General features: G+C 42.5%; 2 protein-coding genes across 2 annotated transcripts; one reads left to right on the forward strand and one right to left on the reverse strand.

The window, feature by feature from the left end:
* Positions 1-1,025: 1,025 nt before the first annotated feature.
* LOC130889371 (40S ribosomal protein S6-like) lies at positions 1,026-1,727 on the reverse strand (the record flags this gene model as incomplete). The annotated part of the gene is made up of 1 exon (XM_057793010.1): positions 1,026-1,727. A coding segment is annotated over one exon (672 nt), but the record flags the coding sequence as incomplete, so codon positions are not given.
* Positions 1,728-1,920: 193 nt separating this feature from the next.
* Positions 1,921-14,486, forward strand: Asb17 (ankyrin repeat and SOCS box containing 17). The gene is made up of 3 exons (XM_057792864.1): positions 1,921-2,321; positions 11,276-11,555; positions 14,280-14,486. The coding sequence occupies exons 1-3, from the start codon at positions 1,921-1,923 to the stop codon at positions 14,484-14,486; spliced, it is 888 nt and encodes a 295-aa protein (XP_057648847.1).
* Positions 14,487-18,536: the final 4,050 nt, after the last annotated feature.

An 18,536-nucleotide genomic window follows, 5' to 3' on the forward strand; every position in this document is an offset into this window, starting at 1 on the left:
TAAAAGCTTTTGTGTTTAAAAGTATAAAGTGTGCTAAAAAGAAAAGACATCCAGAAAAAAATCATTTCCGTTTTTTATAATTTCTATCGAGCTATACCTTTTTCTCTGCCCCCCCCCCCCGTTCCACCCTCTCCCTTGACTCTCAAAGTCCCTATTTAAACAAGAGATCTTGTCTTTTCTCCTTCCTATGCAGATCCATGTATGTCTCTCTTAAAGTCCTCTTTGTTGCCTAGGTTGTCTGGGGTTGTAGAGTGTAGGTTGCTTTTTTCTTTGCTTTATGTCTAGAAGGCACTTATGAGTGAGTACATACTATATTTTTCTTTCTGGGTCTGTGTTACCTCACTCAATATGGTTTTAGCTAGATCCATTTGCATGCAAATTTCAAGATGTCATTATTTTTTTTACTTCTGTAGAGTATTCTGTTTTGTAAATGTATCACTTTTTTTTTTTCATTCTTTGGTTGAGGAGCATTTAGGTTGTTTTCAGGTTCTGGCTATGACAAACAATGCCGCTATGAACATGGTTGAGCACATGTCCTTGTGATATGATTGAGTATCCTTTGGGTACATAATGAAATCTCAGGGTTTACAGTGTGATCAAATATCCTGCAATAGTGCCATCAACATCACATCAGTGGGCCATTGGGTAAAAATTCACCTGATGTAATCAGTAAATTAAATATATATATATTAATGCAAATGCTTCATTAAGTAGGCCTAAGGTCACACTCAATAAGGAACCAGAGCTTTAACAGAGGTCAGCACACAGGACCTCCCACACATTGGCAGGGTAGCTACTTGCAGCACCAAGTGAACCTAAACCTTCCTCCAGGATAGCAGGAGATGGTGCCAAGACCAACATGTGTCAGGAAAAGGGAGATGACTTCAGAAGAAATAGCTACTGGTATACTAGGCTTTTTCTTTTAGGCCACCAACCAGCTCCCACATCATGACATGGAGACTTAATATTAGTTTTGAAGACTGGGCCTTATGCTTATTTCTTACTAGTTCTTTTTTTTTTCAAGGTCTGATCATTTATTTGTTACCCTTACAGACTTATTTTTGACTGGACTCAGACTTAGAAGTAGAAGCTCTCAGTGAGGACAGTCTTCGCCTCTTGGCAATCTGTTCCTGGCGCTTTTCTTTGGCTTCCTTCATTCTCTTGGCCAAAAGTTTAGCATATTCTGCAGCCTCCTCCTTGTTTTTCTTTGTTCGTTGCTTCTTCAGAGCAATACACCGGCGTTTGTGTTGCAGGACATGTGGAGTCACAAGACGCTGAATCTTGGGTGCCTTGGTCCTGGGCTTCTTACCTTTTTTGTTTAAAGGCTTTCTGACAACGTACTGGCGGACATCATCTTCTTTAGAAAGATTAAAAAGCTTTCGGATTCTGCTAGCTCTTTTAGGTCCCAACCGACGAGGCACAGTAGTATCTGTCAGTCCAGGAATATCCTTCTCTCCTTTTTTTACAATAACCGAGTTGAGAACACTCAGATTGGCATCCACAATGCATCCTCGGACAGATTTGCGCTTCCTCTCTCCGGTTCTCCTTGGTCTATAACAAGAATGCCCCTTACTCAACAGCAGGCACACTCTGCCATGGGTCAGGACACCTTGTTTCATGGGAAAACCTTGTTTGTCATTGCCGCCACTGATTCGGACCACGTAACCCTTCCACTCTCCACCCAGGGCATCGGCAGCCACTTCCGTGGGTCTCTCAAATGTCACCAGCTACACAAAGTGCCTCAGTTTTCTGACCCGTGCTGATGACAGCTCTGCAGGTATTGTGATGTCACCCAGGGCTGTCCTTCCTCAGGCTGAAGGGTGTGTGTGTGTGTGGCGGTAGAGCCTACCACTATCAAAATATGTAGCTGAAGGATCGCAGTATGACTGCCCGTGGTTTCCTACCTACCCCCAAGAAGCGATGAATAACTCTTCTAAGTTATGCCGAAAGGCTTCTTTTCCAAGAGGCAATATATTCTGCAACCTCATTGACAAGATAGTTAAGAGGCCCTCTTTGCAGTTTCTGGGTCAGTGGGGATACCATTGCTATGAACCCAGGATTTACAGAACACTGGCAAAAATTCTGAGGTATGTTGACTTGGATGGCTTTGACATACTCCTCACCGACTATATTGCATTTGTGGAGAAGTCAGGACACCGTTTTGAATTCAATTTCAACCTCGAATTTACTGAAATATGTGTGAATACCATTCTGTACTGGGTTTTCGCCAGAAAAGGTAATCCTGACTTTGTGGAACTCCTTCTCAAGAAGACAAAGGACTATGTCCAGGACAGAAGCTGCAGCCTGGCGCTGATATGGAGGTAATCCTCTTATGCTTTGTGTAGAGAGAGAAGTGGGTCTATGGGGAGAACAATACGGTTTTCTTCGATCCGTTCACATGGTGGGGATGTATCCCTGGCTTCATTGTGGACTGTGAATTTTAGAGTTTTACCTGTATTACATACTATCAAGTCATAGTGGTGCTCAAGGAAGATGTTAGAAAATACATGAAAAATCCCATAAAAAGAAACAGACCTTGTCTTACAACTTACGGTGGTCGCTTCCTTCAGTGCTATTGAGATGGTACACTTGTAGTGTGTGTAATATAGTTCACTCCCCCAAGTACAGCTCAGAATATATCCATCACCTCATGGTCAACAGTCAACACAAGAGCTCCCTATCTGTGTCAGATAGTTTTTAAAAAAAAAATGATTTAAAATCTTCTACAACTGAGCTCAATGAGAATGTTCTCATTACAGGCCAAGTTTTTACTGTCCAAACCTATCAATCTCTCTGACACGCAAAAGCCCCAGGTGACTTTCTTGTGGCTCGAGAGTTTGATCCTAAGTCAGTTAGTTCCCTGGTTTCAGGTGTTAGCCTGATTAGAACAGTTGTGCATTTCATTCAACAAAACACGTACCCATCACCTTCTGGGGGCACGGCGACAGGCGGACTGGAGACATGGTAGTGGGTTCTGCCTGGAGTAGCCATGGTCCCTGTTATATCCCTTTGCCCAAGAGCCCACAAGAGTGTGCTCCTGAATGGTCATCCCAACCCATGAAAGGGTAGCCAGGAGCTGGAAACTGTAAACAAAGCCCCCACTAGGACTTCTTGTCATTTTGTGTGTTGTTTTACGTGGTTACAGCTTCTAATAACCAGGTTTAAAGCCCAGGGTATCCTTGAAAAGTGTAATAAAATAGAGGAGGAAAGGAAGAGTTAAATATGGGCAGGGAAAGGGGAAATTTTAATGGAAAATGAAAGTGAATTATGATTGACAGGATTATTCACGCTCTCTGGGTTGGAACTCAAGGCCTGTCATGCCCACGGCCTCACTGAGCAAGTATGATCCAGCTGAACTTTCTTGCTCATTCTCCACTATGTATGGGACAGTTTTTAAATTGAGAATTTGGATATGGACGTAGTGACAGGATTAAAGTCACTACAGGCCATTATACTTAGCACAGAACTGGAGTTTTAGATTTTGAAGGAGCCTGACAATCTCGTGGTGTCTTGCTCTGTGTGGCAACCTTGTTAGCACCCCAGGCTGCCAGATCATCACTCTGGGTGGCTAGCATCCGTTACATGTCTTCTGATATGAATCATCTTTTGCCCATGGCTGGTGGGCTGTATACTTTCCCTCAAATATTTACATGGTCCCATGACTTGAAATATCATGTGCATGTCAGTGACTTCCAAGTTTTTATTGCCAGTCCTGACCTCTCCTTCCTCTCTGTCTACCTGAGAGGGCCACATGGGGCAGAAGAGACTACCAGTCAGCACACCCATCTCCAAGCCAATTTGGTTCTCACCTCAGTAGCACCTGACCCTATGGCTCAAGGCAGACATTTGGAATCAATTATTAAGTCTTGATTCTTTTCTTCCTTTGCCACCACAGCAACGAGTCCTTCCAACTGTGTATAAAAACAGATCCTACTACATGTCTAATCCAGATGGAGCCACTGCCATCTCTTACCAAGACAGCAGCAATAGACTCTCTTAACATACCTTTTGAAAACTAGTTACAAAATAATGGCTTCACTGTGACGCGTTCATCATTGGTGTCGCTGTGCCCCACTCATCCCTCCCCAGCCACCTCCTGGGCCTCCTCCTTCCATGTTTCCTATCAGTGCCCTTTTGTGCTCAAGCCACATTGTCATACATATCTGAACATACAAAGTTAAATCTAAATTCTTTATGAGTGAAAACATGTAATATTTTGTCTTCTTCCTATTACTGTTCATATATATATTTGAGTCTAGAGTCCACTTAAGAGAGAATCCATGACATTTGACTTTGGGGGTATGGCTTATTTGACTTAACATGACAATCTCTAGTTACATCTCATGTATTTACTAACCACTTATACCATAAAGCTCTAGAAATACCCTTTGTCATAAGAATGGGCCCAACTGCAAACCTATCAAGTATGACAAGACACCTACGAAATCAGTCTGGACAGAAAAGTTTGAGCTGTCCAGGGGGCATTCAGGTGGAGACGTGCAACAAGTAGCTAGATACATAAATCCATCTTTGATGTCTTTATTTCTACATCTAATTTCTTATATCTGTTGGTTCTTTCTGCCTGCAAGTGGTGGGAAAATATGGCTGTCTGCACTGCTGTCACCCTGTCCCAAGCTAAGTGGCTTCTTTCTTTTGTTGTGCCACAGACAGCCATGCTGCTCTTACAGCCCAAGCCTCTTGTGCATATCCGGTCCATGCGGAGCCAAAAGACTTTCTCGCACACATATGACCCTTGCACAAAGTGGCCTCCATCTCCTCTGCCCTCAGTTTCACCCTTTGGTCCACACTGACTGTCTTACCCTTCTGTCACCATTCCAGGCACAGCTAAGTAAATGTGTCTCCTAGTCTTCACCCAGATGTCACCTTTCAGGCACGCCCTGTCCATCAGTCATGCATCTCCCAGTATATTTGTACGGCTTATTCTATGTGCTGCGTTGACCCTGCATTGTTAGTAACTGATATAACATTAAGGAAGACTGTAAGAGTTTTATTTCGTTCACCAATATAAGTACCTCAAACAGTGGTTTTCATTTAGCGTATGTTCAGTATTTGTTGAAATAAATGAAGAGTAGTTGAAACTATGGTTATGGATGAAATTGCAAGATAAGGGTCAAATCAAAATTGGCCAACATGGCATGCACACCTTGCTAGACACTGAGGGCGGTGGGAAGACAGGAGGGCTGAGGGAACAGACTACAAAGCTACAGGGGAACCTGAGGCTGGTCTGACCAGGAAAACAAAGTGTCAAGAAAGTAGACTCTGTAAACACCAGAGATTGCAGTATTATGAAAAAAGGGTCTATTCGATTTGTCAGCCAAAGGAGAATGTAGAAGAATTGGAGATATGTCTATCTGCAAACCAGAGTCATCCACTATGCAACTGTACAGAAATATTGTGCCTCGTTACACAGGCACGTATGACAAGCTCTCAGACATGGAGGACTGCGCATTAACCTCCCATTTAAAACCAGTCCTTGCTTTGCTTGCCCCCTCCATCCACGTGAGCACCGTTATAATAACTCTGAGGACACAGTAAGCAGATTTTGGTTTACAGCTCCATACTTTTTACACCCAAGAATTAATCACACATCATGTGGACACAGATTAGATGTTTAAATCTCATTTTAAATCTATTTGAGCTTTAGTGATGTTTTCAACAATTTCCAATCAATATTCACTCAATATCTCCTAGAGGTGATATAAATTTTAATATATCTGAATCTTCTAAATCTTAACAATGACCACTTGCTTTTTGCTCTGAGTTTCCTGAATTCCAATACTTAGAAGGTCAAGTCAAATACCTTCTTAAGAACTGGCAAGACCACATCCTGAGAATGCAGCGAGTGCCGCCACATCCATCTTGAATTTTATCACAGTTTTGAAATGACCACTTTTAAAAATCATTTATGAGATGAAGTGCCTTGATTGATTTTTCAGGTCATAAACTGATCATGTATTTCTAAAGTAAACCTCATTGGACAGTGAAGTATTTCTGCATATTGCTAAGTTCAAATAATTCAGATTTTATATGGGCCTTTGTGCCTATCTATATACATTAGAATTATTATTTTCTGCTTTTCTTATGATTCTTTAGATGGCTTTGACATCAGGCTAATGTTCTTGTATTTTCTGGATGAGTTTCTACAAAATTAATATATCTAATTTAAAGGTTGTGTTAGGGCCTGGTGAGATGGGTCAGCAGGCGAAACGGTACTAGCTGCCTAGCTGCCTAGGTGCCAAGCCTGATGACCTGAGTTCCAGCCCCAGAGCCCACAGGGGTGGAAGAAGAGAACAGAGACACACAGCTTGTCTTCTAAGCTTCATGTTGTACCATGTGGTGTGTACACACATGCAAAAATGTGCACACATACATAATACATAAATGTAGAACAGAAAAAGAAATGTTATATTAGAGCCAGGCATGGTGGGCACGCCTTTAATCCCACACTCAGGTGGCAGAGGCAGGCAGATCTCTTCGAGTTCAAGGCCAGCCTGGGTCTACAAATCAAGTTCCAGAACAGCCAGGGCTACACAGAGAAACCCTGTTTTGAAAAACAAACAAAACGTTATTAGAGCCAATATAGAATATGATGTCCCTTCCTCTGAAGAACCAGCTCAACATTTACTGCTCGGGACTTGTAGTGGCAATAATGAGGGGACCCCCTTAAAGAATATGTCAGGAAAAGGGAGGATTTTCTGCTGAAGATGTGATTTCTAACATGATCTGAACCTGAAACTCCGAAAGTGCACATCCGGCTTCTCAGCGAAGACTCTGCAGGGTGACTTCAGTGGCACGGCCTGCGGCCTGTGGCAGCCCTGTGACTTGATGGAAAGTTATTTCCCCAAAGGTGTAGGAAAGCTGTTTATTACTGATGAGAAGCTGATGGGAGAGTGATTGCTGAGGGCTGAGCCATTGCTGTCTTGAGAAGCGCTGAGGTCCTCAGCCCTAATGGGTGGAAAAGAGCAGACGTTACAGACTTGAGTAGCTAGAGTCTAAAACTTGTGAGAAACCCTAGATGCTTTCACATAGGTTGTCACTTCCGTTTTGTGGATGCCCTTCTACAAAGTGCCAGGGGAGTTTTTGGCCAGATTTTCCCCTGGTGTGCTGAGAGCTTTGTCCATGGTTGGCACTGAATAGAGCCTCCATGGCTTGTTGTGTGCCATTGGGAGATACTGAAATGCCCCCTTGAAAGAACGCAGGGTCATTAGTTGCTGGGTTTTCTTAACTCTTTGAAGCCATTGGTGTGTTTTAAGCTATTGTCCTTAACTGTGACTCAACAGGATTTGACTTTTTGTATTCCAAATGAATGAATGCATAGAGGAATATTTTGGTTAGTCCTTTTCAGTAGAGTTTGGAAACCCATAAGATAAAGAAAAATCTAACTTCAGGAATATCAGCAAATTGGCATTATCGAAAGATATAATGTCAAGTACTGTGTCACAATTTAACTGATTTATGTTCAGCTTCAAACTAGATATTTATATGAAGTTAATATGGTGTAAGAAAGCAAATCTTAAGTGTTTTGAGTTGAAGACCTGGTTTTCCAATTTGTACCCACATTTTGTCCCTTCAATAGTGATGATACAATAAAGACAGCTAGGTGGGTAGTTTCCCTTTGATACTGTGCTGGGGTATTGAGCTTTCAGCCGGACATTAACTGAGCACTATCTGATATATACATTGTTATGCTATGTTCGCCCAAAGGTTGATGAGTGAGCCTCCAAGACTCTAGCTATGCTTAACAACAACAACAACAACAACTGGCAAGAAAAAAGCATTACATTGCCTGTAAAAGGTTTAAATGAGTATCAAGCACAAAAAAATCTTACTGGGATTGAAATCAAATTCCAATAAAAAGTATTTGATTGACTCCGACAGAGTCAGTATTGTTTTAAGCTCTCACAGATACAGTAGTGAGCCAAAACCACAATTTCTTCCCTTGGACCAGCCAGATCTCAGCTGGCAGCGGTAGCTCTGGAGTCCACATGGCGCAGAGAGAACTGACTCCAGCAAAGTCCAGCAAAGCTGTCATCTCATTTACGAGAGAGAGAGAGAGAGAGAGAGAGAGAGGGGGGGGGGGGAAGAAGAAGGAGGAGGAGGAGGAGGAGGAAGAGGAGGAGGAGAGAGAGCTATAAAACACCCCCATTGAAGCCTAAGTTTGCAGAGCTCACCTTGCTCAACCACTTTTAAAAGAGAAAAGTGAATATATAAAAATGTTAAGCAAGTTTTCAAAAATAAGAAAATGCTAAGAGCACAAGGGTTAAAGGTTCAAAGGACCTCATGAGGAGGTTCAGGGTGACCAAGGAACTCTTCACAAAGAGCTTACTACAGACCCCTAAGATGGGCTGTACATGTCTCTGGATTGAACTTGGAGAGGAGAACACACACAAGACAAAGGTGAAAAACCTTGATACAGTAGTGATCTTGGGATCAGGGAAGTAATGAGATAATCCACGAAAAGAATGCTGGAGTTCAATCTTTGATATATATTGGAAGTACTCATGAAAAAGTTAAGATGTCCAGGAAAATACTGATTTCAGGAATATCAGTAGGGGATCAGGAGGTGTGCACACACACACACTAGTAGCAGAATATGCCTAAAACTACAGCATACTGCTCCTTTAACTGGCAAAGCCCTGACATTTAGAGCTCCAAAAAGCTTTAGTTAAATTAGGCTCGTGATTTCCCAACTGTGCTTTGTTTAGACTAGGGATCTGGCAAGGCACAGAGGGCTTCACTTTGCCAGGGGTATTCGCATCCTTTAGTGTCTAGGGACAATACTCCAGGGCCATTGTAGGTACCCAGAACACTCTAAGCTTTCCACTGGAAAACACCTGCTAATCTTCCAAGTCTTCATTCTTAGGTATCTGACAGGACATGACCCGCCCAGGGAGAGCTAAGTGCCACTCCTCAGGGTACTACTACCTTAAGCAAACTTCTACCACAGTAGTGGCCATACCGCATCATATTTACTGTCCTTGACAGTGAGCAGGAATTGTATCTTTCATTTCTATACCTACTCTTCAGCAGAATTTGGGCATGCATTGTTAAGTGTACCCACACATGAGGAAGCAAGCCATGAGACTGCTGCCCCAAATCACACTTCTGCTTAGGGCTGAGATGCAGAGTTGAGAGGCTTATGATTGTTTCCTTCAGCCTCTTGGAGCATGCTGGCTCCATCTTGCCCAATACTTGAAATTTTTAAAAGCTTTATTTTGTATGTGTGTGTGGAGGGGGTAGGAGGTACATGTGTGTCACTGCACAGGTATGGAGACCAGAAGACAACTTGTGAAAGTTCTCTCCTTCTACACAATGGTTCCAGGGACCATGCTTGCGTCTCGAGGCTTGGTGCCTTCACCCCCTGAGCCATCTCACTCGTCTCTATTCGTCCTCTCCCGATGCTGTGACCAAGCCACAACCAAGGCAAATCCAGAAGAGTGTATTTGCGCTTGTAGTCCCAGGGGCGTAAGAGTCTACCGTGGGAGGGAGGCATGGCAGCCGGAGCACAAGCTAAGAGTCACATTCTAAGTGACAAGCATGAGCACAGAGAGCAACTGAAACGGGGTGAGGCTTCACACTCTCGAAGCCTGCCTCCATGACATTCTTCCTCCAACTGGAGACCAAATGCTCAGCTACGTGAGACTGTGGAGGATACCCTCTAATCACCACAAGCACCCCCAAAGTTCTGTCTCAGTCTGCAGACTGCATCACTGTTTGACTAGACTTTTCAAGAGAATTTGAGAGGCAAGGTTTATTAACAAAATTCCTCTTTGCTTAATCTCAAAAGTCATGTTACTTGGCAAAATTATTTGTTAATATCAAGTTTCCTGTGGTCAGAGACACTACCGTGTTCTCTCTACATTTATGGTAACTAATTCAGTGGGGAATATAAAAGTGCACTAAATGAAACAATTTCAAATGCTATATACCATTTCATTTCTGTCATGGAGAATGGAAGTATTGTAATCTAACCCCCATGTGATACTCCAAGACACAGACTTCAATGTCTTCTATGTATGTGCATGGGTGTTTTCCTTGCATGTATTTCTGTACACCACATGCGAGCCTGGTGCTCCTGGAGGCAGCAGAGGTCACCAGATCCCTGGAGCTGATGTCACAGACAGCTGTGAGCTGCCATCTGGGCACTGGGAAACAAACCCCGGCCTCCTGGAGAACAGGATTGCTCTGAGTGCTGGGTCATTACTCTGGCTGCAGCCTCTTTCAAAAACCCAGTCCTGCAAGGCAGCCCTGGTTATCTAGAAGTTCTAAAACAAAAGCAAAAATGTGTGTGTAGACAGAGGGCAAACTTGAATGTCCACTTCTTGCAGACAGTGTCTTTCACTGAACCTGGAGCTCATCAAGCAGGCTAGCTAGCTGGCCAGGGGCTCCTGTCTCTCTCCATCACTAAGACTACAAGCACACGCCACCAGAACATCCGTGTTAAGGGTTAATTTTAGTCTGCATACTTGTACAGAAGGCACTCCACTGGATGAATTACCTTTCTAGTCCGAAATATTACTCGTAAAGGAGGAAAATAAAACTCTCTCCTGAGGTACTCGGAGAGGTCTCATAACACACGTGTCCTATTTTATTAAATGGACAAACAGGACTGGGTGCTTACACTGGCTTCTCATCTAATCTCCACTCTCAATCCAACCCCATGGCCAATATATGACCAAGAACAGAAGCAAAGATATCAAGCTGATCAATATTTCTACTAATAAAGTAAACTGGACTGGAGAGAAAGCTCAACAGTTAAGCACACTGCCTACCCTTTCAAAGAACCCAAAGCTCACAACCACCTGTCATTCCAGCTCCAGATAATTTGACCCTCTCCGGACACCTCAGGCTCCCACCCACAGAATAAACTCACATTTACACAGCCACTTAACTTTAAAAAATTAAATCTTTAGAAAGGAACTACAAAAGCTGTTTTTCTTTCATTTCCATTTTATATGTCCAGAGCTTGGTGAGGTTCCTACCACCCAGTGTGGGAGACACAGAGAACCGCTGTGACTGAAAGTGACTGAAAGAGAGTGCCTTGCATGCAAGGAGGTCTCAGCATTTGGTGGGCGCTTGCTTCCCCCTTCAGTGTGGTCTATAGTGTCAAATTCTTTAGACATTCAGATAGAAGTTAGTTACAAGGCGCTCACGGGAGAGGACTGCTGTCGTAGATGCTGTTAACACAGTAGCTTACCTTTCCGTGCCTGCTGACACAGCTCATAACACTGCACGCTTTGCCTTTGGCTTGCAGAACCTTCACACCCGTGTACTGCCCCAGCCCGCTGAGCGGCATCACGCCTCTACTCTATGTGGCTCAGACGCGACAGTCAAATATCCTAAGAATCCTCCTGCAGTACGGGATCCTAGAGAGAGAGAAAAACCCTATCAACATTGTTTTAACAATACTACTCTACCCTTCGAGAGTGAGAATAATGGTTGACCATGAGTTGATTGACATTCAAGAAGATGCCAAGACATGTCTAACGCTATGCTCCAGAGTGCTTTCTACAGTCTCAGTGCGGGAGATAGAGGTAAGCAGAGCTTCACCCTTGGCAGGGGGTGTAAGCAGAGTTTCAGCCTTGGGGGGGGGGGTGTAAGCAGAGCTTCACCCTTGGGGGGGTGTGAGCAGAGCTTCATCCTTGGGGTGTAAGCAGAGCTTCACGCTTGGGGGTGTGAGCAGAGCTTCACTCTTGGGGGAGGGAATGCAACCCAACATGTGTTAGGACATAGTTATGAAGTCAAAAATGGAGTGTTCTTAATGTATGCATTATTTCCAATGATGAATTAATCACTGCTCATATGCTCAGTAATTTAAAATGAGGCAAAATCCAAATGAGCTAAAATTAGTCCTTCAAATGTTGATTTTCTTACCATGAACTTCAAAAGTTAAATTTATGGTTTATTTCAGTGTTAAATAGATGTAAATTTTTACATTTCAATAACAAACTGTGTATTAAGATTTCTATCTAAGAACAAAATAAGATAAAATTTTAACAGCTCTTCCTCCCACCAGAATATTTCAGAATGGCAGCTCCACTTCTCCCCACAAATACAATCACATATCAAGAAATAGGTTTTTCCATTCACGATGCCCAAGCAATTTTAAGCATCATAGAAATATAAAGGCATAAAATATTTATTCAACTGAAAATATCTCTCCAAAATATGGAGACCTTCTTCTTAATAAGGCTTTGGGACTAAACCAAGTTAGAGAAAAAAAATCATCCATATATCAACCATAAATTGGGAATGCTCATTTTTTTTCAAAATGAACTGCAAATTGTATCGTGACCACTAACAGCAAGAAGTTAATTTATATTTATAAAGGGAAGCTAGTCGCACAAATTTAACCAGCCAGCTTAACAAGGAATCAACCATTCCTCCCATCTTTAGAAGTGTAACTTCAGAAATAGGTTCAAAGGCATATACTTTGCTGGCGTTTGAATGCCTTTATAAGAAATACTAATGTGTGGGCCAGCTGTAAGGCAAACAGATGGGTCAGATTATTATAATTGGCCACCCATTTTTAAAGAGAACATACCTAAGTTGTTTTTAATGTCTTCATGTTTTTTTTTTTCATCTTTGTTTCGTAGTAACTGCCCTGCATGGTTATTACAGAACACCTGAATTTAGACCAGTCTAAAATTTCGCAAGTAAAACTATTACAAAAAGTACCAGGAAAAAATTGACCAAAGTCACCTGGGAGGCAAAGAATTTATATGCAGGCTCCAAACAAGTAGAGTTCACCAACTCCAGTGGAGTAGTGCTGGGCGGGAGGCCGTGGGACCATGTCCACGCTGTCTGAGCGCTGGTTTCCTGCTTCTGTCACTTCTCAGGTGGCACACATATTAAGTATGTTTGGATGTCCCTCTGCCACACCCTTGTAGGCACAGACAATGTCTACTTTGCATGCCTAGTAATTATCCTAGGCACCTACTACAGTTGAATATACATTTGCTACTTTTTAAATAGTTGATAACTAAATAAATAATGAATATATGCACATATATAATATAGCTAGGAAAGTCTCAAGAGGCCGGGACAAATAAGGTGTTTGCTGTTGTTTCTTAACTATTGCATTCGCTGTAGGGGTATGGCTGGAAGTCAGGGGGCAGTTTTGTGGGGCTGGTTCTCTTCTTCCAGCGTTATGTGAGTCCTTGGGGAAATGCCTTCCCTTGGGATTTAAGCCCCAGAGTAGACTCTTTGAGAAGATGGCTTCCTAAGACTTTAAGAAGACCTCCTTTCATGCAGGCAGGTCTCCACTGAGGTCTTGGTGATCTACATGGGTTGGGTCCAGCTGGGGAGCATGTATGGTTTACATCACCTGTTTCTAGAATCAGACTTTCTGAACAGGCGCCTCGGGTGAACAACTGGTACCTTTAGCTTTTGGATGGCTTCTGCACATGGCTGTGCTGATGTCAGCGCCTCAGAAGAGGTGATAATGTAGAAGAATGCTCCATCTGAAATGAGAAACTTCCTGCGCATAGTTTAAATTTTGCTTAGTGCCTTCCCAATACTGTTTTTTATCGCTGGGAGAACAAAGTTGGAACAAAATTGTAATAAAATGCCTATAAGGTAAAAAAGCTTTGATAAAGATTACAGTTGTACTGATATTTTATTTATGTTTTAACAAATAAAGCTTTTCTGAAGATCAGAGTGCCGAGGTAAACCATTAGAGGTCGGGCAGTGGTGGCTCACACCTTTAACGCCAGGAGTTGGAAGACAGAGGCAGAGGAATCTCTGTGAGCTCAAGACCACCTTGGGCTACACAAGATTGAATCTGTCTAAAAGAAAGAGAGCTCACACAAAGGTGATCCCAGCACTTGGGATCCCATGCCTTTAATCTCAGCACTAGGGAGGTAGAGATAGGAGTGATATGGCTGGGTGGAGAGAGGAATATAAGGTGGAGAGGAGCTCCTTGCAGTCTGAGGTTTGGTGGAGACAGTTGCAGTCTGAGAATCGCCCTACACTCAGAGGACAAAGTCTGAGGAGACAGTCTGAGGACAGGATGGCCCATTTGGTCTGAGCACTGGCAAAGGTAAAAGGTCTCTCTAATGATTGGCCACACTGTTTCTCTCATCTCTCAGTTTTCACCCCCTAATATCTGACTCCAAGTTTTATTATTAAGACCAACTAGAATTCATGCAACAAGGGTTATATAAATTCAGGATCTTTTCTGAACCTAAATAAAAATTTAAAAGTACTAAATACTTGGGATCAATCCAAGAGTAAATGAAAACTTTTCTTGTCTCCAGACACAGCTGAGCTTGGGACGACGTCCAATTATCCAAAACTGGTTGGACTACATCCCTCCAACAAGACACAAAGATCCATGTGAACTCGTCCACCTTTGCAGAATAACCATCAGGACCCAGCTGCTGGCCAACAATATGCTCCCAAATGGAATATTTTCACTTCTAATTCCTTCTCGTCTACAAAAGTTCCTGAATTTAGAAAGCTAACATGCATCTTTATGCTGTTCTTTAGGGTGGTAGCACTGTACCATTTAGAAGTTAATAAACTATTAACTTCACACGCGTTTGCTGCACTGGGTAATCTGTTAGATGTGTTTTCAGAGCTGGAGGGACTCCCCCATGGTTAAGAGCACTGCTCTGTCTTACAAAAGGTCTGAGATCAGTTCCCAGCACCCACATGGCGACCAGTAACCATCCATAACTCTAGTTCCAGGGGGTCTGATGCCTACATCTGACCTCTGTGGGCACCAGACGTGCATGTGGTATACATATATTCATTCAGACAAAACACATATACAACATATGATAAACCTTTAAGAAAAGTTTTAAAGAAGATATATTTTTAAATGTCCTAAGTTCCGTACTGTAGTTACCATATAACTCTACCCATCACTTTCAATACAGTGAAGTGAATTACATGCATAAGATTGAAAAGTCTATTTTGGTATAATAACATAAAATTAAAATTTCATCTATAAAAACTTTAAGGTCGTAAAAAAATTCAATGTATTCAAAGCACATTTTTAGCTTTAAAAAATACCTAGAGCACTAGAGCACTGTGGTGTCCAGCTTGTTACACAAAGGCAGACTTAGAAACAATTCCTCAGGCATCTCTGCTGTTTTCTATGTCCAGAGCAGAGGTGCTCTCCTCTAGATTAGCTATTCAGGAGTCTGTACCGAGGGAAGCCTTAGATGTCACGATAGGGTCTCATTTGAACAGTGTGGGTCTGCTCGCTGTGATGAATGCAAAGGCTATGTCTTCCTCCAGAGCCAAGGTCTAAGTTCGTTATAAAAGGCAGAAAGTCCCCAAGGTCTCTGGTCCTCCCAGGGACACTGATGTGCTGGCGGTGACAGGCTGGGAACTGAACACATCTTCACAGAACTCAACAAAACGTTTCCTGGTTGATAGATCAGTCACCGAATCTGGTTAAACCACAACAAAAGCTTAGTGTCTCTTAAGACAATGTTCTCTTCACTGGCCATTTTCTACTCCTCCCCTGCACACATCGCCTTCTCGTCCTCCAACCTGGAGCCACCATCGACTCTCCTGAAGATCTCACTGTTGTCTCCTTGACCCTAGAGTCCAAAGCTACCTCAGATCAGTTCATCCTACCACTCATGGTCTTTGTAAAATGATAATGGAGTCATCTTACAGCCTGCATCACCACTACCACACCCCAAACCTCCAACCATAAAAACACCTTCAACCTGCACGGTGCTCTTCAGGCAACAGTGACGCCAGGCAGTTACTCTTCCCTCGGTCACTCACATGTTCTCCACAACCAGGGACACCAGCCTGCCTCCCATCTCATGCTGCTTTGCTTTTCCACGTTCATCCTTCTACTTAAAATGTCCTTTCTAAACCCATCATGTTCCCCCTTAATACTCCCTGTGACCAACAAAAGTTATGTACTGTGCTATTACCTTCAATGTTACAGTACAATTATACTGTACCCTGAAGTTTTTAGTGTAAGATATTCTACCTTTTATTCTCCTAGCTTGTTACCCGCCTCACAGCAAATATTTACTGAGATTTGTGTTGTACCTTTCTATAATTTTTTTTTTACTTGAAGGAGTGAATTTAGAAATGTGCTTTTAGAGAAAGTAGACTTAAAGGAAATGCAAAACTAAGGAGAGATAGAAATAAAATATCACTGCTGGCTAAAGAATGCAACTACCCCCAAAACTTGAAAGAGACTTTACCCTATACCTAACACAGATGATATCGTTTCTAAATGTCAAATAGAAGACTACCAGAACCAAGAACTAGTAAGGGAAGTGGCACTTCATACAAGGTTGATGCAGCTCTGGTAGTAGACCAGTAATTGTATATGAAATTACGATACACTTCATATATGACAGAACGTTCCACGTAGTCTAGACATGAAAATAACCTATATGTTATAAAACCCTCTAAAGAAGGCTTATATCATGCTCAAGATTATTGAAAACGGGGGCTGGAGATGTGGCTCAGCAGTTAATAACACTGGCTGTTCTTTAAGCACTCAGGTTTGATTCCCAATACCGTCTGCCACTCCAGTTCCAGGATTCTGATGTCTTTTTCTGGCCTCCAGGGGTACTGCACACATGTGGAACACAGACACATATTCAGGGAAAACAGCCATACACATTAAATTAAAAAATGAAAAATTTAAAAGATGACTTAAACCCAAGACTGCTCAGTAAATAAATGGCTAAACAAGTTACAATATGCCCCAATGGGCACTTGTCATCAGTAAAAGGCACAAGGATTCATTTCCTAATGAAAATAGCCATTCTCAAAAGGCTGTGTGCTATCCCATCTGTTGGATATTATGGAGGAAGCCGCATGGAGAAGTAGGTCTGTGTCTGGCCAGCTGCAGTTGAGACCACAGCAAGGCAGTGTCTGGGAACAAGGGGACTCTCTGCTCACCTGACTGTGGTGGCCAGACTCGTCTGTAAGTATGCTGGAATGTGTAATGCTGGTTACCACAGTTACTGTAAGTAACACACGCTCCCTTTCTTTTCCATCTAGACCTGGATACTGCCTCATGATGTAGCGTTTATCTGTGGGACAAATTGCTAGGGTAGAAAAATGGGATAAAACACCATGACCAAAAACAACTTAAGGAAGGGTTTATTTTGGCGTACAGTTCCAGAGAGGCTACATGTCCACAATGGTAGGGAAGGCATGGTCAGAGAGGCAGGAAGCTGACAGATCACATTCAACCCATACAAGCAGCAAAATGAGGCAGGGCAGGCTCTAACATGTAAGACCCAGACTGTGTCACACTTGTCTAGCAGCTCTGCATCCCCAGCAGTGCCACCAACCAGGGACCAAGTGTGCAGTGCATAAGCCTATGGGGGACATTTCCCATTCAAAATATCACAAGCGGGCCGGGCGGTGGTGGCGCACGCCTTTAATCCCAGCACTCGGGAGGCAGAGGCAGGCGGATCTCTGTGAGTTCGAGACCAGCCTGGTCTACAAGAGCTAGTTCCAGGACAGGCTCCAAAACCACAGAGAAACCTTGTCTCGAAAAACCAAAAAAAAAAAAAAAAAAAATATCACAAGCGGTTTGCCAAGACATTGTGGGCAGTTACAGTGACAGGCTGGACTGTGGGGTACTTATCTATACCATAAAAGGAAGCCACAGAAAACAGCAAAGACAGAAACCTTAAAACCAAGAAGGAACTGTTTCCTGGTATTAGCTGTACCTGTGATGTTGTAATGGTCTTCACTTCGCTTGCTTTGTGGTATATTTCTGCCACACGCAAAATAGCTTATGAAAAAGTAATTTTAAGAAATAACAAAATTATTTTTATTTAAATATCTACATAAAAATAAAATGGATTGATTAGTTGGCTGAAAGTTTTGCAGCAAAAGCTTTAAATGATGAAAAATTCTTAGCTGTTTAGTGGGATTTAACTGAGGTTAAATATCCTGGAGTATGTCTGCTATTTCACCTACTGCTGGACCACGTCCCCCCTCACCGCCCATTCCCGTGCTGCCTCTCCTGTCTTCTCTCTGCTAACACCCATCCCTCTCCAGTGCTCCCTTACAAAGCCACTGCAAACCCAGATCATCTGGTTTTAGGAAAATGTACATAAAATACATTGCAAATATTAATTAAAATGCAATTAATGGTAAAGTTCAAACATATTGATACTCTCTTTCAAAGACAGAGAAATAGGAAATATGCAAGTAATTTAAAAAGATATTGTATATAACACATACACAATGTGGTAATTTACTTCAAAACATCTGCATATCATTTGAATTATGACTTCTTTAATATATATGGCTATTAAAGTTTCAATACTGAACTAAGCTTAATGAAGTCAAAATATATAACCAATAAATACTGTAAAATATCCACATAGTAAAAACCATAGGAATGCTGGGAAGATGGTTCAGCTGTTCAGAGTGCTTCTTGCCATTCCAGAGGTACTGAGTTAGAATCCTAGCACCACACAGGAGTTCACAGGCACCTGCTAACTCCAGCTCAAGGGGATCCAATGCCCTCTTCCAGCCTCTGCAGAAACCACATACATGCGGCA

This window comes from Chionomys nivalis, chromosome 18, assembly GCF_950005125.1.
Source record: "Chionomys nivalis chromosome 18, mChiNiv1.1, whole genome shotgun sequence".
Classification (NCBI taxonomy): Eukaryota; Metazoa; Chordata; class Mammalia; order Rodentia; family Cricetidae; genus Chionomys; species Chionomys nivalis.

What these genes read in the sequence shown, in the direction of transcription:
- Asb17 (XM_057792864.1), top strand. Translation starts at nt 1,921, where the DNA reads ATGAATAACTCTTCTAAGTTATGCCGAAAGGCTTCTTTTCCAAGAGGC. An exon ending in AGCCTGGCGCTGATATGGAG is followed by an intron (nt 2,322 to 11,275) that starts GTAATCCTCTTA and finishes TTTGGCTTGCAG; the next exon opens with AACCTTCACACCCGTGTACT. An exon ending in TCTCAGTGCGGGAGATAGAG is followed by an intron (nt 11,556 to 14,279) that starts GTAAGCAGAGCT and finishes TCTTGTCTCCAG; the next exon opens with ACACAGCTGAGCTTGGGACG.